This window comes from Lepidothrix coronata, unplaced genomic scaffold, assembly GCF_001604755.1.
Source record: "Lepidothrix coronata isolate B3197 unplaced genomic scaffold, Lepidothrix_coronata-1.0 Scaffold78, whole genome shotgun sequence".
In the NCBI taxonomy this organism is placed as follows: domain Eukaryota; kingdom Metazoa; phylum Chordata; class Aves; order Passeriformes; family Pipridae; genus Lepidothrix; species Lepidothrix coronata.
Genome location: NW_016690258.1, coordinates 1135319 through 1159611, shown reverse-complemented (window position 1 = coordinate 1159611; position 24293 = coordinate 1135319). Strand labels below are relative to the sequence as shown.

Below are 24293 nucleotides of genomic sequence, written 5' to 3'. Positions count from 1 at the left end.
CATTGCAAAGGTCACCTTTGTACGGAATGACTTTGGGCCCGACTTGCTTTCTGCAGAGGTTGCTCATGTGGGTCTGACCTCAGCGGCAGCGCAGAGAACCCCCCCGTGCGTGCTGGCCGTCAGTGCTGCCCCAGAGCTGCTGGGGAGCTTGGGTTGGAGCTGGGAGGCTCTTCAGCCTGGGTACAGCCCGTTTGTTTTGGTGCCGGGCGTTCTGCCCACTCTCCGTAAAGGGCATTCCCGTGCCGGCGGCTGCAGCCGGGCGCGTTTCCTGGGGCTCTGTGAGGATTCTAGTGGAGGTTTTAGGTCAGAGGAGGCATTCTGGGGGACTTGAGCTCAGTTTGGTCCCCAGTGTCATAGAATCATAGAATCATAGAATCAGTCGGGTTGGAAAGGACCTCTGAGATCATCAAGTCCAACCCTTGATCCAACCCCACTGTGGTTACCAGACCATGGCACTGATGCCACATCCAGTCTCATCTTAAAAACCTCCAGGGATGGAGAATCCACCCCTTCCCTGGGCAGCCCATTCCAATGCCTGATTACCCTCTCTGTAAAGAATTTCTTCCTAATATCCAACCTAAACCTCCCCTGGCAGAGTTTAAGACTGCGCCCTCTTGTCTTACTGCTGGTTGCCTGGGAGAAGAGACCAACCCCCACCTGGCTACAACCTCCTGTCAAGGAGTTGTAGAGAGTGATGAGGTCTCCCCTGAGCCTCCTCTTCTCCAGGCTGAACAACCCCAGCTCCCTCAGCCTCTCCTCAGTCCCTTCACCAGCCTTGTTGCTCTTCTCTGGACCTGCTCCAGCACCTCAATATCCTTCCTGAACTGAGGGCCCAGAACTGGACACAGCACTCCAGGTGTGGCCTCACCAGCGCTGAGTACAGGGGCAGAATCACTTCCCTGGACCTGTTGGCCACACTGTTCCTGATCCAGGCCAGGATCCATTGGCCTTCTTGGCCACCTGGGCACACTCTGGCTCATGTTTAGCTTCCTGTCAGTCCAAACTCCCAGGTCCCTCTCTGCCTGGCTGCTGTCCCTCACCCATGGGCAGCCCTTGTCTCTGCGCCACCGTGTGTAAATCCACCGATCAAACACAGTGTTCACGTAGATGTGTGTCATCCCTGGGGATAAAGGAATGATCTGAACAGATCCTCTGTTGTTGGGTTGTTCAAAGGATTTTCAATGAGGTGCACAGGATTACTCTGAGCCTAAGACAGCACTAGGAACTGCCTGGTATAGGCAGAATAACTGGTTTCAGTGAACACAGCTACGGTCGGTCTGTTTTGAATTTGATGTAGAAGAAATGACCCACTTTCCGCAGGGAGAGCTGTCCTTTGAAAACAGAGGTTAAATTGTTACTTGGTAACTGTGTAGGATTTGAAGTGCCTTCAATATCCCAGTTTGTCCTCAGCTGCTGAATCTTATGGCTGCCTTTGTGTGTCTCAAGGTCAGGCTGGTCACCACTGATAATTCTGTATCAGGTATTTTCTGATGATATGGAAGCAGATCACCAGTACGGGGAGCAGAAAGAAGGAATGACATGAAAACTCCGCCCATTCAGGCACTTCTGCCAAGTACCATGTAGATGTGCACTGAGTCCTTGTATCCTCAGCCTTTTCCTTCCTACCTCTCCACTGGAGGTCATGCAGAGGACACACAAAGGCCTAGCATCTCTCTGCAAAACAAAAAGAGGAACCAAAGAGGAAACTTCCTTTATTTGCCAGTTTTCCTTATGTTCCCTGAACATGCACAGAGTTCAAGTGGGAAAGGAGGAGAAAAAGAAGAACAATAAAATGTTGCTGAGGTCCATAGATTTAAACAAACAAGTTTAAGAAAAAAATCCAGAGACTTTCCAGTGCAGATTGTCAGTGTTTGTGCCATTTTGCTGTACTGATACTCGTTGCTTTAACTATTTACAGGTTTACTTGTATCCTTGTGCCACCATCCTTTTTTCTTGTTGCTGTTGGAAAGTATCCCAGCCGTGGTTCTTTCAGGATAGGGGTCAAGTTAAGAGGTTTGTGTCCATGGAGCAGGACTTCAGAACACGTTGCATGCTGATTTTTAACAGAATCATCTTGGCCTGTGTACTGATCCCAAGATTTAAAACTGGGGCTGGGAGATGAAGTTGAAGAGGGTCTTCGTGAACAGTCTTTGCTCACTGGCATCTTCACACAGGGAGAGTTTTGGGGGTGTCTTCCACAGTAATGAGCTGGGATTTTTCTGTGGCAGTGGTTCCAACTGGCAGGAATGCCTAATGGCAGAGTGGCTAGAGGGCCTGGGTTTTCCCCTTTTCCTTTGGTTGACAGCATAACAAAAATAAAGCATAATAAAAATCTCATTTGACTTATCTCCCTTTGCATCAAAAAGCCATCTCTGCAAGGCAAAAGATAGGTGAAAAATCCATGTTCCCTGACATAATTTGAAGTGCTTCCTTTGGTAGGCTTTAATCATCAAATGCCTCCAAGCCAGCACTGCTGTACTTATTCCATCAACCTTAGGAAGGCTTGAGGAAAAGGGGAAAAAATAATTCTTTTAGACTTTGTTTTCCTATGTTGTCATCATTTGAAGTGCCCATCTTAGAAAGCAAAGACACTGGAACAACCAGGCCCTGGGAATATTTATATCTTCATAGTTGGTCAAGGTAAACCTGATGAGGAGTGTGACCTCAGCCAGCTGCGTTATCCAGTGTGTGTTGGGCTGTTCCATGAGATAGCTGCCTGCCTGGAATCAGCAGTGTCCCTAACATGTACCCTTTTCATTAAGTCATTTGTTTTGTCAATAACTCAGACTTTTGAGAGCTTTCTGTTTCTGCTTCAGGAAGCATTGATGATGCTAGTTATAGGGATCACTATAGGATATATAGCATTTCCTGTAAGCCTTTGGGGTTTTAACTCCACCTAAGTAATAGGCTGAAGAGGGATGCTGGCTGCTGCTGCTGGGGATATGGGAAGAGATAATTAAAAACCAGCTTCTTTGGCAGTTTACTATTTCCCTTATCCCAGGCATAAGAAGAGAATATTTCTTTTGGCTCACAGAACAAAGAGTGTCCTTGGTTTAAGCAGCTCTTTGACAGGAGTATTGCTCTTCCATCAGCTAATTCCTCTAAGAAGAGCTGAGACAAAGGAGGTGATTATTGGAGTAGTAATAGGCCAAGAGGTAAATACAAAATAAACTGCAAAATTAAGATGCAAAATCCTGCTTGTTGCCTCCTGCATAAGCAGGATAATATATTATTTTTATTGTTTATTAGTCAAGTAGGTCTGGATTGATAACATGTGGCAGGGTTGTGTTATAGAGGGGACTTTCCTGAACCCACCTCTCCTCCCATCCAAGACTGAGTGGAGTATTTCCACTTCAGTAGCTGTGCTGGACTGTCCCTTTGGGACCATGATTTGTGTGAAGCAGCAATACCAACATGATGATCAATGCATGGTTTCTGTCAAAATCTGCCACTGCCCTTCTAGTTCTGGAGCAGCAGAAGCCAGCATGTGACATCTTCACTTACAGCACAGGTCCGTGTCACGCTGTCACTTGACACCAGCACAAGTTATTCTGTTTTCAGCTGTGTGCCTGATTTGCTCTGGCTTGGGTAGTGAAGTTTCACCTTTCAGGCAAGACAGGCTGTGTTATACAGCCAGGCAGGACGTAAAAACTCATAGCCTTCAGGTACCTTCTTTACGTGCCACTACCAGACAGGAGGGACCCGTGTACTCGGGATCGTGTGGATTGGGCTCCTCCCTGCCTGACATGAGGGCTGGCAAAGCACGGGGCAATTCTTCCCTTAACCCAGAGCCAAGCTAGAAGGTTATATGCAGCCCGGGGGTGCCTGAGTATGTCAGATGGAAACTGGTGTGGATGAGGAGAGATGACTGAAGGAGTAACAGGGAGCTGTAGGAGCAGCGTACCAGTCCGGTTTGTGTCATCTGAGGGGTCTGCACTGGGAGTGCAGAGTGCAGCTATTCCCTGTGTAACACAATCAACACCTTCTGCAGCAGCAAACTCTTCCTCCCAGCTCATTTTCAGTATCCCGAGGCACAGAGGATATTACAACATTTGCCCACTCTTGCTGTTTGTGAATAGCCCTGACTCAGCTGCCTGGCAGGTCACACTAACCCCACACCGAAGGATTTGATCAGCAAGGAAAAGTTTTCAATGCACAGGGAAGCCTTCAATCTCCTATATTCTTGGAAAGAAAACAGTACTATGAAGCCTCCACGTTGGCCCATACATGGATCACTCAGCCCTGCTCCAGTCTTGCAGTGCTGTTTTGTACATGTTCTTCCTGAAATGCTGCCCAGTGCCTCTCAGCCAAGATGGTTTTCATAGCCCAGGACTGGAGGGAAGGAAGGGAATTAAAGAGGGGTGAAATACAAAGAGTCCTAAAAGAATGTAAGGAGTATTCCAAAACCAAGGGCTTAGAGGAGAGGGAGGTATTTTCCAAAAGAATTACAGAGATTTTCAAAAACGCTCTCTGGAAATAATATTAGGTCATATTTTAGGCTTTTTCACATCTATGTTTTAATCATAACAACACCTTTTATTAGTGCTTAGCATCTTCAGACAAGTGCAAACACATAGCATGTGCACTGGGCAACATGTTTCTTCAACATATTTCCAGGCTTGGAGGTGGTGTTTTGAACTCTGCCTCTGCAGCGTTTGGCAGTGGCTGTGATGACACTTGCATGATGGGAGGAATCGCTGCCAAATTGGGTAACTTCTGACAAGTATAAACACAGTGCTGCCTTCTGTAAGCTAGATTTCAAACCACATTGCCGTTCTAGGGAGGAGGCAGCCCTGACATTAAAGACTGCAGTGTCTGATCAGCTATTAAATCTCTGCTGCTTTGCACCGAGCGAGCCCACAAAGAACGCGCAGCGAGGGGCAGTTGGCAGGGACGGGCATCCCAGGAGCTGAGCAGTGGGTCTTGCTGTCTCTTTGTCATGAATATAACTCAGATCTGTTGTTTTTAGGAGTTGTCATCACTGAAAGCTCTGTCTTAGCCAAGGTGAAATGAGTTTGCTGAGATCAATCCAGGCTTGGCTGCTCAGTTTTCCCCAGACTGATGTTTACATCCCAAAGTAGCATTGCACATGTTCTGACTGGCACAGAAAGCCAGAACTTAACTGTACACAGCACTATAAGCTTTTGCTTTTAAAAGAGAAGCATCCAGGTGAGGGTTTGTGCTGCTGGGGGCAGTCTGTGAGGGAAGGATTTTCCTGTGTTAAATCAGCTGCACTTCGGTGTTAAAGCCTCCTTTAGTGACAAATCCTCGTCAGAATTTCACCAGAGATAAAATCCTTCTCTGTAAAACTAAGAATATTAAGTGGACCAAATTCAATCCTGAAGTAGATGAATTCCCATCACACTCAATGGAAAAGGAACCTCGATGCAGCCCCTTGTGTTTTCTGGGTGTCCTTGGCAGGGCTGTTTCAGGAAGGGCAGCGCTTCTCCAACAGCCACAGTTGGAAAAGTTGCAGTGTATCCTCTGGATCAAGGCAATCACATGATGGAGTTACACAGCCTGCCAGGCCCGAGTCCAAGGAGTCAAGTCTTGGCTGAGCTCTGCCACTGAGTTTTGGTTGACCAGCTCTTCTTTTGTCCGTCCATCTGGCATATTTATATCACATTTTTGAGAAATACCAAGTTCTCTGGCGATCTGTTTGGAAAACCTAGTGCTGCAGCAGCCAGTATTATTTTAAGGTTTTATTGTCACTGTAGTTCCACGGGGGAACATTAAAGTAAATGCCTTTCCTGCCTAGATAGAGTGCTCTTTTAAAATAGCCATTTTGACAAAAACTGACATTGTATTCATTTTTGCAACTCAAATCTGAGCTGCTGCGAAGTCCATTTACCCTGCATTTAGGAAGTTATGGCATTCAGGGGAAAACCCCTGCCAGTGAGGTCTGAGGAAGAGAAACAAAAGAGTGAGGGCAATTCTGCTCCATGAAAGGAAACCTTTCTCTGCAAATCTAGGTTGGTATGTCAGGCTGGACCGGTTCTGACTGAACACTTTCCTCTGTGGGGACAGGCTGCTTCCTCTGGGGTCTGCTCTTTTCTATATTTAAATAATTCAAATGATGATTTTGCAAGGAAGCAAGGCCAGCTGTATGTGGAGCTGACCTCTGGGCCAACAGCCCGTCTCCAGCCATGTCCACTGCCACAGCTGGTTACCAGGGAATTGAGGGACTGACCCCTCAGTAAAATTTTGCAGTAAAATTTCCTTTTTTGTTGAGTCTCATCTTTAATGAGTGTTAGCTGAAGTCCTGAAGCTTTTTTGTATCCCCTCCCATTTCCAAAACCAAAAAGCCATCTAATTATTACGTTAAGTGATATGTCATTATGTAAAACCCAAATTGTACTTTACTTACTTTTCATAGTTTCCTTTTGAAGTTTAATGCCCAAAGCTAAAAGAGAAACCTTTAAAATTATTTTCCTTCTGTCTGGTGTACATGTTGCTTACCCTTTTCCTCTGAACAATGCAATGTTTTTCGAGTAGAAAAAATTACTAGTTCTTGCTAAAGTTTGGAAGAGTATGTTTGTGCACACTCCTTAGTCTACATGATGTGAATGCTGAAAGACTGTAATCAGATTTTATTCCCAGGGCCACTTTGTCATTTTCCCCTAAACTTGTTTTTCGCTGTGTAGCAGAGGTGATGATGGATGTCTGAGGGATGTTGCAGCATTGTGCCTGCTCCCTGCCCTACTTGTTTGTGTGGTGAGTAGCAGGAGCCACATGATGGTTTTGTTTCTCAGGAAGTGGCAGTGGAAGATCAAAGTGGAGTTCACATGAGGCAGCATTAGCCTCCAGATAAAGCCATGTCTCCACGTGTTCCTGTTCCCTCACACTGGCACCCGTGATTATAAAAAAAATACAGAGGCAGGCCCGGGTGTGGGCAGAGAATAAACATGTCTCAGAAGAAATTAGTCTGAGCCTGAACGTGTTATCAACACAGGGAGCTGCTGCGTGGCCCTCCTGGCTGCCCTGCCCTTGGGCAATACTGGCAGGACTGGGTTCCCCTGGACTCCCTCTGAAACATTCAAAGCTGAGTTGCTGTGAACAGAAAAAGAATGAACGTTTCTGCCCAAGGACAGGGCAGATCTCTTTAAATAACATCTTATTTTTCCCTCTGACTGGTCTGTTTCCTAAGGAGCTCCCAGTCTGGTGGTTTTTTCTCTCGTTTTCCCTGTGAATGACAGGTGGGGGTCGCTGACAGTGTGACATGAGTGTTGTGACAATGCTGCTTGGAACTGAGGGAGTTGGAGGATGTTACTTGGCATCCAGAGTTGCTCTGGCACATCTTCACTGGATATTTCCACTCCAGACCTTTGGACTACTGATGATTTCAGGGCTGGGGAAGAGGATGATGCATTTCCATGAGGATTGCAAGTGTCTCAGCAGTGATAAAGGAGAGACAGGAGAGTACTGTGATACTTGGCTTCTGACAGATTTGAACATGAGAACATGTTTGGCAGAGCAGAAGAACCACATATACAGTGTCCAGTTAATGTTGGGTTTAATTCCCTTAGTTTCATAGATAGCAGGTAAGACTGAGAATGGAATTTGGACTAGAAATGGCAATGGGTCAATAGCTGGAAACACCTGACCACATCTGTCATAAAAGAATTAAATACAGTCTGCTGATTCACTTCGTTTGGTGCTGGTTCCCCTGGCTTGGGCTGAGGGAAGCTGAGCACCTGAGAGGATCTGAGGAAAGGAGTGAGATTTCACTAAATTAGAAAGGATAGGGACATGTGCACATAAATGGGTTATTTTACCCTTCCATGTGCTGCTGTTTCAGAAAGCTGATTATTTAAGGCAGAAAACAATTCCATGTGTGCCTGACAAACTGCAGGGGATTTCTGCTGTGGCAGTGAGCTGTGCTTTCAATCATGGACTGGGATTTCTATTCCCAGTCCTATCACTGTTTTTCAGACTCTGTCCATGTTCCACATCCTCATTTCTATCTGTAGATAGAAACTAAAGCAAGAGAGAACCCAAACAGTTGTGCATTGGCTCAGCAAACTACACAGGTGTCACTGGGAGTGGTGTGGCAGCTGTGCCTTGGTGCTGATAAAGGCCAGTCTGCATTTCTGTGAGTGCTGCTGTTTCCAGAGATGTGGAAATTAATTGTAAAAGTCAGTTCAGTCTGCACAGAGGTTTGGCACAGGAGTTTTCAGAACATGAACCTGTTTTCTTTAACAAAATGCGCTGAAGGTGCAGGAGTGGGAGTTGTTCAGATAACAGCTGATGCAGTAAAACCATGTGTGACTGCAGTTATGTACTGCCTTGGCTCATGCCAGTCACTTCCACCTTCAGTCTGTGGAAAGGGAACAGCAGGGTTTCATATATGTAGCCAGGGGAAGAGTTTAGCCCAGCTAAGAAGTTTAGAAATGACTTAATAATTATTGTGTCAGAAATGCTGCATCTTTCTTTTCAGTGTTCTCCAGGGTTTGCAAAGCTCCCTTGTAAATATGGATGCAGCTTTTCCTTCCTTTTGTTTTCATGTTTCCACTTTGGTTGTGTTTTGCTTCTACCCTGTCTAGCTCTCTTTCCACATTTCCCATAAAACCAAGAGGGACGTGATTGTTTTTGTGCAACAACTTGATCTGGAACAGATTATGCCTTGCCAACATTTCCTGGTCGGTGTGCAATGGAAATCTACCCGTGGTCTCATGTTGATGAGGTTGTGGAAACAATATTTGCTAGGGAATGCCAGGCCCGTGTCTGGCATAGGAAGGACAGCAGGTGCTTCAGGGATACTTTGAAGCAGGATTTTGAACTTTAAAGCCAGTGGATTCAGAAAGGGAGAGGGATGGAGAGGAACTAGTTCAGCTTTTTTTTAATTTCCCCTGAGCGTGTTTTTCATTTTCTGGTGGTTGGGAGCACACTGTGCTTGCTTTGGGCAGGATGGAGGGACCGTGGCTGGAGCAGCTCTCCTGGGAGAGGAGCACGGAGGGGCCACAGCAGAGTCACATCCCAGCAGTGGTGTTGCCTCAGTGTATTCCCTGCATTTCAGAGACAGGACAGATGGGATGGCCTCTGTCTCCTCTGACACCACAGGGTGTGGTGTCACAGCTCCCCCGTGGTTCCCCCACCTGCTGTGTGCTGTCTGAGGTGCTGAGAAGGGGAAAGGGTGCACAGACAGACTCCAGATACCGGCACACTGAGGCCCAGTGGCAGCAGAAGCAGAACACAGAGAAAAGCTACCGTGGGTCCCCCATCCCCAGCACTGTCTGCCCTTCATGGACCCGTCTTTCAACACTTGCCATGAGCAGACCTTTTCTTTGGGGCCAGCTTGAACCCTGCTGTAAACAAGTTGCCAAATTTCCAGTTACGTTCCGTCTCCTTTCCCCTACATTGTAATGGTTTTCTGTGGCACACAGAAGCAACACAAAAATCATTCCCGTGTTTTTCCACATCACTGAAAAATGTTCCTTCAGCCCTTATTAACTTGGGACTTGGGATCTGCTACTGCTCATCTGTGTGCAGTAGAAACCAGGCCCACACTGATGAGGATTTTGGTGTTAGTTCTCCCAGTATCTGAAAGGCCTATTTTTGTTAAAGGTTTTTGTGTCTTTCTTGAAAAAAAATAGTCAAGAGTTTTCCCACTGTTCTTAGGGAGGATTTCTGTGAATAGGAAACGAATTCATCCATTGGGATTTTACCAAAGACTTTTACATTGAGTGGCTTTAAAGTATATTTAAAATGTTTATTTAAAATCCAAGTCAAATGATTTTTAACAAACTGTCTCAAGATAGAAGAAGCTGACTTTTTGGAGTAACTGTATTGTTTATTGGTTGTATTGCAGTAGCACCTAGAGATCCCTACTGTGCTAGATGCAGAACAAACACATAACAGAGCTGGTCCCTGCCTGGAGCTCACAGCCCTCAGCTTGGCCTCTGCCTTGGGGGTCAACCAGGAGCTCCTGGGCTCTCTTGGGGCAGTGAGATCAAACCTGCAGCTTGGCCTCCTCATCACCCCCAGCAGAGGAAAGATCAAGTAGGAGGCAAGTTTCAGAGAGCTGCACAACCTGCCCTTTCCTGCTGTACACTTCTCCAACTAATTTTTCCCAAGCTGTAGTTACCAAGCCTGTGGCTGAGCCGTGTGGGCTTCCTGAGATCACTGCTGCTCCTTCAAGAGCTCTGGTTTCCTTGTTCCCAGTGTCCTCAGGCAGATAGAGGTGTTTGGATAAAAGGAAGCCTTTTCAGTGGTTTATATTATTTAAAAAAAAAAAAAAAGTTTTCCTTTTTGTTTTGCCTTCTACATTTTCATTCTCATTCAGTACCTTCCCGTGGTTGCTGCCATATGGGGCAAGAGGGAAGGATATACCAAAAAGCAAACCTGACATCACACATGCACACTGTCAATCATCAAAGTATCAAAAACAAAGCTTGCAAGAGCACAAACTTGTATAAGTGTGGAGAGAGGGAAAAAAAAAGGACATTGACTAAGCACATCAGGCCATTTTGTCCCTTTAGGCAGCTTTAGGAGAGGGTGGAAGAAACTCCACCCATTTTTGGAGCTTGTCTCCTGGGTCACCATCCCATCCTTTTCCACCTTCTCTCCCAACCCTCAGGTATAGCTGGGATTTGCCTATTCTGATATACAGACCCTTACAGAGACAGTCCTAGGGAGGAATCCTTAACATTGGTTCATGCTTGATCAAGTCGGAGGGTCTTAGGGGAAAAATAAGCCAAACAGTAGTTTCTCTAGACCTGTCTGTTCCCTTCTCTACTCCCACTCAATGGCATGGACTGGCTCCTATGGGCTAGGAAGGTGATGGGATTCAGCAAATGAACAGGAAAGGGCAACTTCTCTGTCTGTGCTGGTTTTGGGCAGATCCCATCTGCTGTTTGTCCCTCCTGTGTGCAAAAGAGCGAGGGCAGAGCCATTGTGCTTCAGCTGCAGGGGGTGAAAGGGATGGGGCACCACAAGTAAACCCAGAGCCAGCAGTCTAATTAGGGATAACAAACATGCAAGTCAAAGCAGGGGCGAGGAGAGGTCTGGACCTTGGCAAAAAAACCCTTGCATTGTGGTTTCCAGTGTGTGCTGCAGCCTGGATCTGCTGGAAGCCACAAGAGTGGCTCATGACTCACGCTGGCAGCAGCAGAGCAGCCGGCAGTTCAGCCCCGTGTCAGGAGAGGGGGGGCAGCTCCTTCTGCTGGGGTGCTTCTGAGGTGTTCCCCCAGAACTAAACAAATAAATAGCCTGAAGCTGTGTGTGTCCCTGGTGCAGCTCAGCAGAGCTGTCTCTGAGCCCCTGCTCCAGCAGACCCTGGTCTCGACCGGCGTCTCCAGGCAAGGGCAATGTCAGAGAGGAGCTCTTTCAAAACACAAGCCAAACGCAGGGTGCTCTGCAACCAAACCCCTCTCCCTGCCTGTGAGAAGGTTGAGTTTCTGATTACTTGTTTCTGAATGTTTTGTCACAAACTTCCTTTGGGGATGGAGAAGATGGAAAAGAGATGGGGTGAGTGCTCCCCGGCCCAAGGTCAATATCCAGAATCTTTGCTCAGAGCTCTCAAGGAAGAAGGGCTTCCTCAAAGAAGTCTCCTGTCCACAATGGGAGGAGATGCAGCACCTGTCTCTGGGAGCTCCCACTGTGCTCTGAGGTTACAATACCCCCTGTAGCTAAGGAAGGAAACTGTAGAGATGAGTCTAGGTACAGTCTTCTGAGTTCCACATACCCAAAAGTCTGTGGGAGCTTGGATGTGGACTCCTGTAACCTGTTACAGGGACAGGCTCAAACAGGTGCTGTTTGGATGTGAATCCTAATCCAAATTCCCACAGAACTATGGCTGCCACTTGGCTGGGAGCCTTTATCCTATCTCTAATTCCACAAAAGAAACAAAAAAAAACAATAAAGTAAAAGGTGCTTTTAAAATACCATGAGGAGAGAAACTGCCATGGAAATAAATAGCAAAAATAACAACGTTAACGTGCCCGGTGTCACAGCGACTCTGAAATTCAAGTAGTGTGCCCATGCCCACAGTGCCTTCCACAGCCACTGCCGGCACAGGCTGAGGTTCAGAGCTCCGCTTGTGTCCCGTTGATCACTGAAACCAACTCCTCCCTGGCTGGAATGGACGTGGAGAGAAGGGGAGAGGGAAGATGGATGCAGTCTCTGCTGACAGTCAGGTCTTTGCTGTGCCCAGCCGGTGCCGCGCTTTAGCGGGACGGAGGCACAGAGTTCTCGTGTTTCTGCCTGAGATAGAGCGGCCACGGTTCAGAGCTGGAAAGGGTATTGCTTCAAATAGTCCCCCATCCGCCGGGGCAGGGGCAGCTGGTCCACGTCCGCCGTGCACTTGTTGATCCGCAGCCGGCACAGGTGCTGCAGGCTGGGAATGTTGTCCTTGCGGCCGAGCGGCCGGATGAGCTTCAGGTGCACTGCGGCTGCTGCCAGCTCCTTCTGCATGGGAGGTAGAGGAGATGGAGGTGGGTAAGGAGCCTCGGCCTTGCTTTCCGTCGTGCAGGACATGACATAGTGCTGGATAAGACTGACCACGTCTGGGAAGGCCAGGATGCGAGGTTTGGACAAGTAGTTGGAGTCCAGCCGGAACTTGCTGTCGGTGTATTCGATGCGCACGTTGGTGGGACCTCGGTTTGTCTTGACGGAGAGTGTGAACAGGTAGCTGGGGTGGGTGCTGTCCCGAACCAGGAAGGTGCCCTCAGGCATCTTTTGGAGATGCTGCTTGGCCTCACTGGCAGTGATCGAGCCCCAGTACCAACCTGGAAAAGCATCCGAGAAAGAACATGTTAGGGAAAGAATGCCAGAAAGGACTGGCAGTATATTTAGGGAAGCCTTAAAGCCTATTGAGTTCAGGGCCTGGGAAGCAACCAGGGCCAGAGTTGGCAAGACCTTCAGAAATTAAGACCAAGTCAAATTCTAAGGGTTTCCTGCCTATGCTTGTCGTTGCTGTGCTGGGGCTCGGGGTGAGGTTGGCTGCTCTGCAGCTGCTGCAGTTTACAGAGAAAAACCAATTTTTTTGCAGTTCTTTCTCCCAATTCAGTTATAAAAGATAAAGCTTTTGCTTACTCTAGAAATAATTTAGTTCATGATACATGTTTGTAGATATTGCAAATGCACTTGCTGCATGCACAGGAGTCAGCCACGGCTGGGACAGGTTCCTATCTGAAGTGGGACTAGGAGATTCTTCCTGCAGCTCCCTGAATTGCAGAGTTGGCTCCCTGCAGCCCATGACTTTGGGAGTTGAGCCTTACCAGATTCTCGCAGGTAGGAGAAGGTTTTTGCAATGCAGAGAAGGTCTTCTTCAGGGTCCCGTGTCTGAGGTGGGTTGCTGTCTGGAACTGGAGCTGCAAAGGCAGGCGCAGACTCCTCCTGGAAGGCCATAACTGGGAGAGGCTGCATGATGGGCTCTGACAATTCCTCAATGCCCCTGAGTGACAGTCTCCTGATCTTTTCCTCCGCCAGCAAAGGATGAGGTCTGAAATGAAGGGCACACTCTGCTATTTCTCCTTGCCGTGAAATGGGTTGCAGTGTCTGTTCAGTGCCTGTGACATTGTACTACAACATGTTATGTTTTATAAACAGATCCTCAACATGATTATGTTTCAGAGAGAGGCAGGGAGGGGGAAATTACACAGCTAAAGATGAGCCCTTAGAAACAGGGAGAGAGAATTGGTCTCTTTGGCCTTGTAAGATGGTCTGTCTTTCCATTTAGGTCCATCCGAACCTGGTATTTATAGATGTTGCCTTTTTAATATGTAGTTTCAGAGGCAATAAGGTTTATAGCAGCATTACAGCTTCATTTATATGATTACAATGTTGGAGCATTTGTTTCTGCCAGTGGGTTTGTTAGCCATTTACTGCAATATAATTAGAAGCAGAATTGGGAATAGCTCGGGTTTTGTCCTACCCGCTTTCCCAAGGATGACCTGATCCTGAACGAATCTGTTAGAACTCAGAGTGAGCTGATCGTGTAGTAGAATAATGGGAATTCTTATTTTAGCCAAGCCTGTGCACTACACCAACCCCACAGCACAACAAAGATCTCGGTGTGACTAATCCCTGCAGGATTACAGCGAGATGAGGTTCTGCCAGGAACATGAATCCCTTGTGGCCTAGAGAGAGCATTAGTGTAGCCATTCATCATCTATCACAGTTTCACAGAGCCTGTAGCTCTCATGGGCCATGGGTGCTCCTTCTCTGCAGCATGGAGATTCCTAAAGGAAGGCAAAGCTCCAGGGGGAGGATGGATGTCAGAGGCCAGGGAAATCTCCATTCCCAGGCAATCTCCTGAGCAAAAATTACTTTCTGCCTCTGTGTAAGCTCTTTGCCTCTGCATGCCCTGTAATGCTGCATGTCCTGTGTTACATCTCCCCCGTGCATCTCCCACACACTTGAGAATGTTCTTTCAGACATTTAACATAAAAGGTGGCTGAGTTTCCAGAGAAATACATTCCATTCTCAGCATGACACTGTCCCCGCACCGCTGGAGCTGGTGGTGATCGCAGGGGCAGCAGCCACGCCCCCCATCACTGAAGAGGGGAGCAGAAGGAGACTCTGAAGCCTTAAGCACTTCCCTTCTGCTCCTCCTCTTTCCCTGTGCTCTGTGTGAACAGGGACACTTTAGGTACATGTGTTGTCAAGTGATCCACCACCTGAAACTGCCGAGTCACAAGCATGGGACAGGGAGCAAGAAGAAGGGATGTGAGGGAAAAGTAGATTAGAAAGAACCTGAAAGCGCCTTCACACTGATTTGTGAATGACAGCCCTGAGCAGTTCCCCAGCTCTGCATTTCTAATCAAACAATGTAGGCTTGGAGGAAGGTTTTTGTAAAACAACTGGTAAATTTAAATCTACAGAGACAGACTTCTTGCCCTTGCAATACATGGCATAACCCCACTGTTCTGTTGGTATTTAGAAAAGAACATTCTCCTTTTTCCATGTGTCAAATCACACGTCAGAAGCAGGATATCTACTTGGTGTTCATGGCATCTGATCTTTATTTCTATTAATGGGTAGGAAACCAGGCCAAATAAAAGTGATTGCTGGCCCATATCCTCACCAGGCACCCTCGGTCACAGGGACTGCATTTTCAGGGGCTTTCACAGAACTCTGCATCTGAGTATACTTTTATACCTGGAGATCACTGTTGGGAAACGTCCAGCTTCTCTTTTAAATCCTACCTGAGATACCTTTGTAGGAGTTGAGGGCTGCATTTTTCAAGACATCTGGATGTCTCCATCTTAATGTCATGGCCTTCACAAATGCCTGGTTACCTGCCTTCTTGGGGAAAGGAGATTCCCAGTTCTCTATTTCCCCCCTTTCTGAGCAAGGAGGACTCTAAACCAGATCCTGCCCTGTGCTGAACCTAACTAATAATTGGTGCAGTGCAAAAAGGGTGTCCCAGGCTGCTGGCAGAGCAGTGTCTCTTGGGGTGTTCTCATACCAACTGTTCCCACAGTTGAAAATGACAGTGACCAACATCAAGGAAAATCATTCCTGCTCCATTTGCTGCCCACTCGCTCCCCAGAACTCAAATACTGCAGTCCAGAGGCCAAGTCTCTCTGAACTTATTTTGTCCTGGAAAATTTTTCTGGCCTACCTTTGGGAAAGGTTTTACACATGAAGAAATCTTTTCTTGATCCTACCATGGAGCTTTCTTATTTTCTTTTTATATACCTACTATAGAGAGGAAAATAGGAATTGGCTGAGAGACTGGGAAGGAAGGGGGAGAGAGGAAAGCTACGCAGGGAAATGTCCGCCATGGATCGGGAGTACAGCTCTTCCTTTCGGGGCTGTATCAGTTCACACTTCCCTCCCCAAAAGACACATTGACTGTGTGAATTTGTCACTAGATTCCTTTTACAGAGCCACTTGGATCTCTCTGAAGCAGAGCCCCTGTGCTTGAGATGAGGTTTCCCACTGTACTCGTGCTGTGTTGCCTTATACTTTGTGCCACCTGAGGCTGAAGGAGCCCAGATCTCGTCGTCACTGTGCAGATCCTTCCACCACAGAAGGGCTGTGCTTACACACTTCATAGTTTCCTTCTATACACCTGCCTTTTGCCCCTCTCTCCCCCTACAAAAACTCCTAGTGCAGCCGTAGGCCCAAAGGAGCACAGTGGAACAGAGGAGGGGGATTAGAAATTCTCATAGACCGGGAGGTGCTGGTGTCCTAAACAACTTTGTCCATTGGTTGAGGAAACAAGAGCTGCTGCTGGGATCAGACAGAGCAGCTCCAAGCACAGGAAAGGGAGAGCTGAGGGATCAGCAAGTAATGGCAGACTACAACTTTTAATGCAAGAACATTTGCAAGAGGGTTAAGAAGGGTTTGCTGGGATGAGGACAGGTTGAGAAAGGTTTGCTGACATGAAAAAACCCTTTAATGGGGCAAAGAAAGGATTTGCAAATAGTCAGTGCTTGTAAGAAAGAAAGCAGAGGAGAGATGTGGAGGATCAGGACTGAACACAGTGAAGCTGTGAGGAGGAAGAAAACAACTATAGAAAATTTGGCATGTCTAGCTGGTAGTCTGTGTGGAGTCTCGAGAGAAACAGCAAATGAACTTCCCTGTGCTTTGGCAATTAGTGTTTCAGAAAGCCTTGGAAAGGCAAGAAAGTTCAGGAGAGTCGGATATGTCTGATATCATTCAGTGTTAGCTTTGCAGTTACTGTGCTGATAAGGTAAACTTTGTAACACAGTACAAGCAGTACAAGGAAAAGTGTGCTGAGCTGGTCTCCCTTCCCCTTCCATCAGCCATGCCCCAAGACTTCCAAGTGGGAGCTTGGTCTGAATAGGAAGGAGAGTATGGAGTCCAGGATATATGAAATCCTAGAGGATAATAAAAACTGAGCAATAAATGGTCATAAAAATAGATATTAAAGGCAACCATCTGCACATCTGGCTCCATAACAAGTTCTTAGTGGGCAAGGGAAGCAGTAGCTCTGGTATGTTGACCTTGCAGGAAAGCTTCAGTTAAGGGTTTCCCAAAGCCCAAGTGGCAAAAGTTCCCTGTGCTGTGGTTATAAGAACTGCAGCTGCAGACTGAAAATAAGAGTGAAAACAAACCCACACGGGTGGTAGGAAATTATTGGTAAACACGAGCTCTCCTTGTCTGTGGAACAGATTTTGGGGGGAAACAGTAGAAAAATCCCCGTGCTTGTCATTGAAAGTAGACAAAGGAGGATTTTCCTCTGAGGAAAATCCCCTGAGCGAGGAGGGAAGGGAAATACTGAGGCGATGGCTCAGGATGAAACAAACGCTGACAATTTCCAAATATGCAGCATGTGTAAAATGGCGTGTGATTCCTGCAGACCAGGTATTTATCAGTTGGTGACCTGAGCTGATCATGGGGACACTGAAGTGCCAACACACCGGTACCAGACACTGATACCGGAGAAAGCACTGGGATGTTCCCTGTTGTGCCCCATGGCTTCCTTTCTGCTGAATGCTGTGTATATGTACAGACAGTTAAGCTTACACATGAAACAGCAGAAAAATGAAATCAAGTATTTAGCATAAATATCTCCTCAGAAACAGACAAAAGCACCTGAACTCCAGGGAAGTTTTTCCCTGTAAGCGATTTGGCCAAGAGGCCATTGGAGAACACTTACGGTCTCGGATCTGTGTCCCCCGTGATGCTGCACACGCCCCACTGAACACCAAGTTTTCACTCATTTGTACCCTCACAAAGGCTTTGAATATCGTGCAGTTTTTCAGCAGTAGGAAGCCCGGAAATCAGGAATACTTTACGGTCCCATGATTTCGGCCGTGGAATCTGAAGCACAGACACACGCACACAGAACTCGGCCACCTCAAGTCATTCCCGTTCCATTACAGTCACACACGGCAACTCACACCAGCTGAAAAACTGTCCCGGAGAACCGAACTAATTACAGTTATCGAACCACAGGTTTTCAAAGGAGACCGGAAAGTATCTTACCCCTGAACACAGAGGATCATGTCACTCCTGAACCAAGGGAAAAGCATTAAGTCTTCAAGAACGTGGGAAATGCTCTCTCCTCTTCTCTTCTTGCCGCCTTTGCTTCCCCGAAGCAGCTGGTTCAGCCTCTAGTTGGGGTTCACGGGGAGAGAAGGCTGGAGAGTCCCAGCAAACCCCTTCCGCAGGAGGTTGTTCCAGCCACAGGAAAAGCCAAGCAGAAGGCGAGCTGTCCGAGACAGACTTTAGCAACTTTGGCCAGGAAAACGTGTGCAGAAAATGTAATGTATTCTTCCTCTGCTTTTCAGAAAACAGCAGCAAAAAAAAAAAAAAATAACCAAAGGAAATTACATATAAAGAGGAACTAATCTTCCTTCAGAGCAGTCTTTAAGAAAAAGATACTCAGAGCGCTCTGAAATAGTAATAAATAGGTAGCAATAAATAAGGTCTCCCCGGGAGGAGCCGGAGAGCAGCGACCTGCCTTTGCGCTGGCTCCGGAGTAATGAGGCTCCGTGGTAGGAGGGGGGAAAAAAAAAAGCGAACCTCCTTAGTAATCTTTTGTGTGCCCCTTTTAATCTGTTCCAGGAAGTGAGGGATTCCTGGAATCGTATTGTGTTCGCATCACTCTTCCTACATCAGCCACGCGGGGGGGGAAGGAGACTCCCCAGCGAGGGTATAAATAGCCGCGTCCAGGGCGGGCGCGGCGCCGCCGCCTCGGCCAGGGGAGGGCCGGGCACGGCCCGGGGCCGGAGCGGAGCCCTCCCGGCGGGCAGGGCCGGGGAGCGGAGCCGTGCGGGGCCGCCGCCACCGCCGCGCGTGTTCGCGGAAACGCCTTTGATCCATTTCCAAGAACTTTCCAGGAACGCGGGGCGGGCGCTGCCAATGGGCACCGCGGCCGCTCCCGCCGCATGCGCGGGGCCCGCCCGGGGCGGAGCGCGGGGCCGCCGGCGCCCACCCGCCCTGCCCGGGCCGGTCCCCCCTTCCTTTCAGTTATTGCCATCCGTTTGTCGTTTCTTCCCACTTATGTATTTGTAGGTTTTTGGTGTAATTGTGTGTGCCCCCCTCCCTGGCCGGCGGTGCCTCTCCGTGTCGCAGCAGCACCGGGTGCTGAATGAGGGGCAGGTCGTGGGGCTGGAGGGGCAAACAAGGGAATGGGACAGTTTTCCAGTGAGTCGTGGTCCAGGGGAGGAGGGTGGTGTGGTGCAAGCTCTGCTAGTCGAGGCAGCGAAAGTGTCGTTGTCGCACCGCACGGGTTGTCTCATGTTCTTGGTCACCTGGGAATCCCCCTGTGAATGAGGATTTCAGCTCGGTAGAGTCGCCTGGAAAAGGTTACGGCACCACCATGTTACCGTGCAGATCGCTGTCTGCTAAAATTGGGTGAGCCAGGAGGAAATATTACGGTTGCTTTTAGGGTTATTGAAGCTTTTATTTTTAAACACTTTATAACAAAAGCTTGGTCATTCTTTTCCTGCCACGAGTTGCCGCCTCTTCACATGTCAGAGACAAGAGAGAATGAGTGGTGTGTCTGCCACCTCCATTGGAGTAGAATGAATACTTAAAAGTATTAATAATCATTGCGCCGTTCAGAACCGCAATGGATGGGGCCGCGAGGGCAGGATGCTGATAAGGGTAGGGCTAGAAGGGTGTTCCCACAGGCATCAGCCAGAGAGCAGGCAGGCTGTGTTCGGCTCCTGACTCAGCCTTTCATCCCTGCTGTCTCCTCTGGCAGCTGCTCAGCCTCCTGCATTGCTCCCATCCGCTTTCTGGACTGCATCAGGGACTGCAGTAATGAGTGCTGATACTAATACCGGGCGGGGAGAGGGTTGCTGAGGGACATCTAAGTATCCAGGGGGATGGGAATGTCATCATGCAGGCACTCCTTGACCAATTTGCTTCTAAGCCTAAACCAGACTTGAGCTCACACTCATCAGAGCGTGTGTAAATTCATAGGAGAGGCGAGGGCAGAGCGGAGGAATTTCAGTCCTCACCGTTTCTGTGCACAGCAAGACCATCATTCAAAGGCTCACCCTTGTAGCTGCTCAGGGTTGCAGGGGGACACCTGCCTGCATGTGCCCCTTCACCTCTAAATCCCGTGCTGTTGAAGCCTCCTGCTGGTGGTGCAGCAGCGCGATGGATTGAACAGATCTACGCCAGAGAGGTGGGAGCGGCTGCTGCCTCCTGCAAACCGCAGTTAACCTGCACGTTCGGTCGGGATTTATTTCGTCGTCATCCTCGGAGGGGATGACGCTGCGATCGCGGCTGTGCTGTGCCGGCAGGAGCGCTGCAGCCCGGCACGGGCAGCGAGGGGCTCTCTGCGTGGGTTTTTGCTTAGAATTGGGCTCCATCTAGTGATCCTCTTCAGAGGAGGCTTTGCGTGCAGGCTGTGCCGCTGGCTGAGCAGCCATTTGTACCTCCGGAGCAGGGAAGCCGCGCTTAGAGCTGTGCAGTGCAAACATCACCTGCAGAAGGGGGTCTCTGTCGGCAGCTTTGTCGCTGCTCTGTGGAGGCAGCGGGTGCTCAGGTCCTGCAGGACCCTGAGAGATGAGCATTGAATCCAAGTGTGTGTGAGCATCAATTAAAGGAGCTTACTTTTGCACTGGAAACTTCTTTAGGGGCCCACCTCAAAAAAAGGAAAAAATGTTCAGGCTAATGCCTGGGCTATTTTATCTATAAAATTAGTGATTGGTTTTAAATCAGGAGCAGTCAGTGATGCTTCATCACTCTACCTCGTTGGCACTCCTCGTGTACACGGTAATGCCCCAAGAAGGAAACAGCACAGTGTGCCAGATCTGCCAGTGCCCCAGGCCTTGCACTGTCAAGATAAATTGCTGCCACTCCTCCAATAGTTGTTTAAACCCAGTTTATACTGATATAAATGGCTTTCCAGAGCTCGGTGTTGAAGAATTAGGACATTGAAGAGGCAGTAGCAAGAAATATCGAATAATATCCTTGACTGCTAGGCTTCAGTTATGAAAGGTACCAAAGAAAGCTCACAATAAAATCACAGGAGTAAGAAAAGCCAGAAATCGTGAGGCAGTTAGTCCCTCAGGAAAGTTCACCAACACAACAGCACCATCTGCTGCTAAATGTGTGTTTGGTAACACCCACTGAGGGTGAGTTACAGCTTCCACTGTGCAGTTGGACATTTCTATAATCTTGTAGAGTTGGCATAAATGAAAAGTGACATCCAGAATCACAGCTCTTAAGAGGAGTCTGTGTGCCTGGGGGCTGGATTTACCTTCACCATAAGGACTGAACTCCTTTGGTTCCCCTGTGCTGTAAGGTAAGGAATAGCATGGGACTGACCAAACATTAGCAATAACAAGCATCTGTTCCTGGTTTAGATGGGCCATCTTGTTATTTGAGTAGGGCACACCAATTTCTGTAATTAAGAACAGGCACAAGGGTGATGAACTTGCTGTTGTGTTTTTTATTTCCCAACCTGGTGTGGAGCAATGGAAGGAGTCTCTGGGGTGTGGGTGAGCTGTGCCATGGATACAGTGACATCTGAGCTGGCTCCATGAGAAGTAGGATGTGCAGAAAGAAATGGGTTTCATTTCAGGCTACAAAAAAATACTTTGGGGTTACTGTAAGGAACTCACCATATTCATTATCTGAAGGCTTGCTAGCATGTGGTGACCCAGAAGGTTATTGTAGTGTGGCATATGTTAAGAGCCTTTCTGCTTGATACAAATGCTGTTTTTCTGCAAATACTGTATTCCTAAGTGGCCTGGAAGGCCATCCTGGGACTTACAGGCAGTGCTGCCATACCCATTAGTTGCAGGATCTCTTTCAATGAAAGACAGAGATTCATTTCTTTTGCTCCACTGCAGCATAAAATGAAGTGCCATCTCCTGTGGACAGATTAGAAGATTTTTGATGTTTTTGATTTATGATCCTTCTGTGAAAAAACATGTCTTTTTCTTCCCTCTCTGCTGAAAGGGAAACATTCAAGTGGTATCTCTGACTCCCTCATCAATAAGCTGTGTCCTAAAGCTCCTTCTCTGCTTTAAGTTTCTTAGTGTAGGAGCAGGGATGGAGCCTCCCAAAATTTTCTCCATGACCAGGACAAGGTATCTGTAATAAGGTGTCTGAGTCCAGGGTTGTAAAAGCAGCCGTTCTACCCACTTCTGTACTTCTGTAGGAAAATACCTGCTACGTGCTGACAGGAAGAAGTAATCTTGAGGAATGAAGTCAGGTATTAGGACAGGCTCTCCAGAATGAGAGACTGGTGTTCTTGAGACTTCCCTGCTTCACTGGCAGCTGGTTCATAGCCAGAATTTTGGTTCCTCCTGGAAACCATGTTATAATCCCAGGTTAGGACAGAGGGTGTTGAAAATAAAAGAGAAGTTGTTCTAACAATAAAGCATCAATAAAGATCACTGCCTATGAAAGAGCTTTATAAACCCGGTTTTACCTCAGCCCTGAGAGAAAAGAGCCAGGCTGTTTGCTGATGAGCTTTCCTAGTTTGGTCTTTTTTTTTTGTGTGTCCTTTTTGATAGTCTGAGACAGACACCCCCAGAGCAGAGCTGAAAGACAGGCGAAAAAAAACCATGCATCTAGTTTCTGATTCAGACCACTGTGTACATGACATGCTAAACTAAAGATCCTACAAGAAGCTTCTTTTCTTCTCTTTCACATCAAAATATTGTGCTGCAGAGCTGCTCTTTCCTTCTCTTAATATCACAGATGCAGTTTCTCTAGAACTTCCTGGGGGATTTAATAAGGTTGTTGCAACCGCCCAACCAGACAAAGCCGTGTCCTCACTTCAACCTGGCAATACAGAGGATTTTCTCTCTGGTGACATCTATATAATGCACCCCAGAGTGTGGATTTCTCATAACAGCAGAAAAAATATATAGCAGAAAAATTACATAGCTGTTACCCAAGAGGAAGCAATGTTTCAGAAAAAACAAGTCACGAGTTTTCAGCTGGTGGTGATAATTTCTTTATTATAGCTGATGGGATTTCCATGAGATGTTGCTACCAAAGGGCTGACCTCCATGCAAATCACTTTTGTATATAACTAAACAGATACCTGTAGCATTCAGGTAAGTATAACTCCTCAAAATATGCCATCCCTCAGACACATTTGATGACATCAGCTTTCCTAGCTCTCCAGATGAGAGCAAACTCAATCATTTCATTTTTGTTAAGAAATGAGACATTTGAAAGTCTGAAATGTCTTTGATCCCAGTTATTAAATTGCTACAGCATGGCAAACAGGCAGTGAAAATACCCCATGGAATAGCCAAAATTAACCTCCTGTGTTTAAACAGTAGTGCTGTCCATCTGTAAAGCAGGTATCTGTGGTATTCAAGACATGAAAAAATCAGGGACAGTGTATCCAAACTGCATGCTGGCTAAAATATAAAGCTTTTCTAGGTTAAGCCACTGCTTAGAGAAAAGGAGCTGCTGCCTCAAAGCTTATTGCAAGAGCAGGACCTTATTGTTTTCTCCCATAAGCTATTTTTTATTTTGGGACAAGCACGGCATAGCTGAGCTACCAAATTCTCTCCTGAAATTAAGTTGTTTTGTGTTGTTGCTGTTGGGGACTTCTGGTAAAAATAGGACTAATGTTTAATTTACAGTTTTAGGGGTTTTTGTGAAGATGAAAGAACTTTTGCTGTAGTGGGCTCTTAGCCTGTAATAGTACCGGTTTGGGTTTTTTGTAGCTTCAGAAAGCAAACATCAATAAATAAATAAAAACGTCTGTTTGAATGAAAAATGTCCCCCGGCTCAGTGAGCTGCAGTGGGCCTGTCAGTGTGTCCTCCTCCAGCATCTCCAGAGGGTGCTAATGCAGCTCCACCTGCCAGGAGCACAAAGAGAAGCTGCAGGATCCAGAGAGTAATTCCCAGGGAGATTTAAAACTGGCATTTGAAAAGAGACACTGTGGGAAATCCTCCTGGAGCCAGACAGGGGAGAACTGCAGCCAAGGTGACCACACTGTGCTTGCTCACCCCTGGGATGCCAGAGGTGCTGGGTGTTATCTCGGGATGTGCCTGGATCCAGCAGGCTTGTCCTTCCCTGGAGCTTGTCAGGGAAATTATAAAACCTTAAGCAGCTTAAGAGAAGGATATTGTACAGATGAATGTTCTCAGCTCTGTACAAACCACACATGGATTGCAAAGGTTGGGATTTTCCTTCAGAGGGGGTACCCAGCACAGGTATGCAGGTACAGTACCTGAGACGCCACACAGGTCACTACAGCAGAGCTGTTTTTTGCTTTGTGGTCATCCTTGTCTACAGTGAGGCTGTTTGATACTTGGGCTGCAGCTGGAAAAGCCTTTTTTGGAGTTTATGGTGGATGAAATTAGCAGACGGTTGGTCTCAGGCCTTACTAACCATGATTCACACTGGGTTTTTAAGGTGTTTGCCCTGTTTAAACTTAGTA

General features: G+C 47.4%; 2 protein-coding genes across 4 annotated transcripts in view; one reads left to right on the top strand and one right to left on the bottom strand.

Annotated features, from left to right (window-relative positions):
* The window catches only part of HEMK1 (HemK methyltransferase family member 1), a 103269-nt gene that overhangs the window by 76027 nt on the left and 2949 nt on the right, over nt 1-24293 (top strand). The gene's annotated exons all lie outside the window — the stretch shown is intronic.
* CISH (cytokine inducible SH2 containing protein) lies at nt 9696-18537 on the bottom strand. Of its 2 annotated transcripts, XM_017819919.1 has the most exons (4): nt 18442-18537; nt 17902-18195; nt 13218-13441; nt 9696-12725 (listed from the first exon to the last, which is right to left on the bottom strand). In XM_017819919.1, the coding sequence occupies exons 2-4, from the start codon at nt 17946-17948 to the stop codon at nt 12223-12225; spliced, it is 774 nt and encodes a 257-aa protein (XP_017675408.1). In that variant the 5' UTR covers nt 17949-18195; nt 18442-18537; the 3' UTR covers nt 9696-12222. The 2 variants fall into 2 exon arrangements, with proteins under 2 accessions (XP_017675408.1, XP_017675409.1); XM_017819920.1 differs by lacking the exons at nt 17902-18195; nt 18442-18537 and adding an exon at nt 17573-17893.

Bases quoted from the DNA above. Each gene is read 5' to 3' on its own strand.
- CISH (XM_017819919.1), bottom strand. From the start codon at position 17,948: ATGCTTTTCCCTTGGTTCAGGAGTGACATGATCCTCTGTGTTCAGGG. The intron at 13,442-17,901 runs GTAAGATACTTT...CCTTCATTTCAG, and splicing joins ATGATCCTCTGTGTTCAGGG to ACCTCATCCTTTGCTGGCGG. The intron at 12,726-13,217 runs GTAAGGCTCAAC...ATGCTTTTCCAG, and splicing joins CTCCTACCTGCGAGAATCTG to GTTGGTACTGGGGCTCGATC.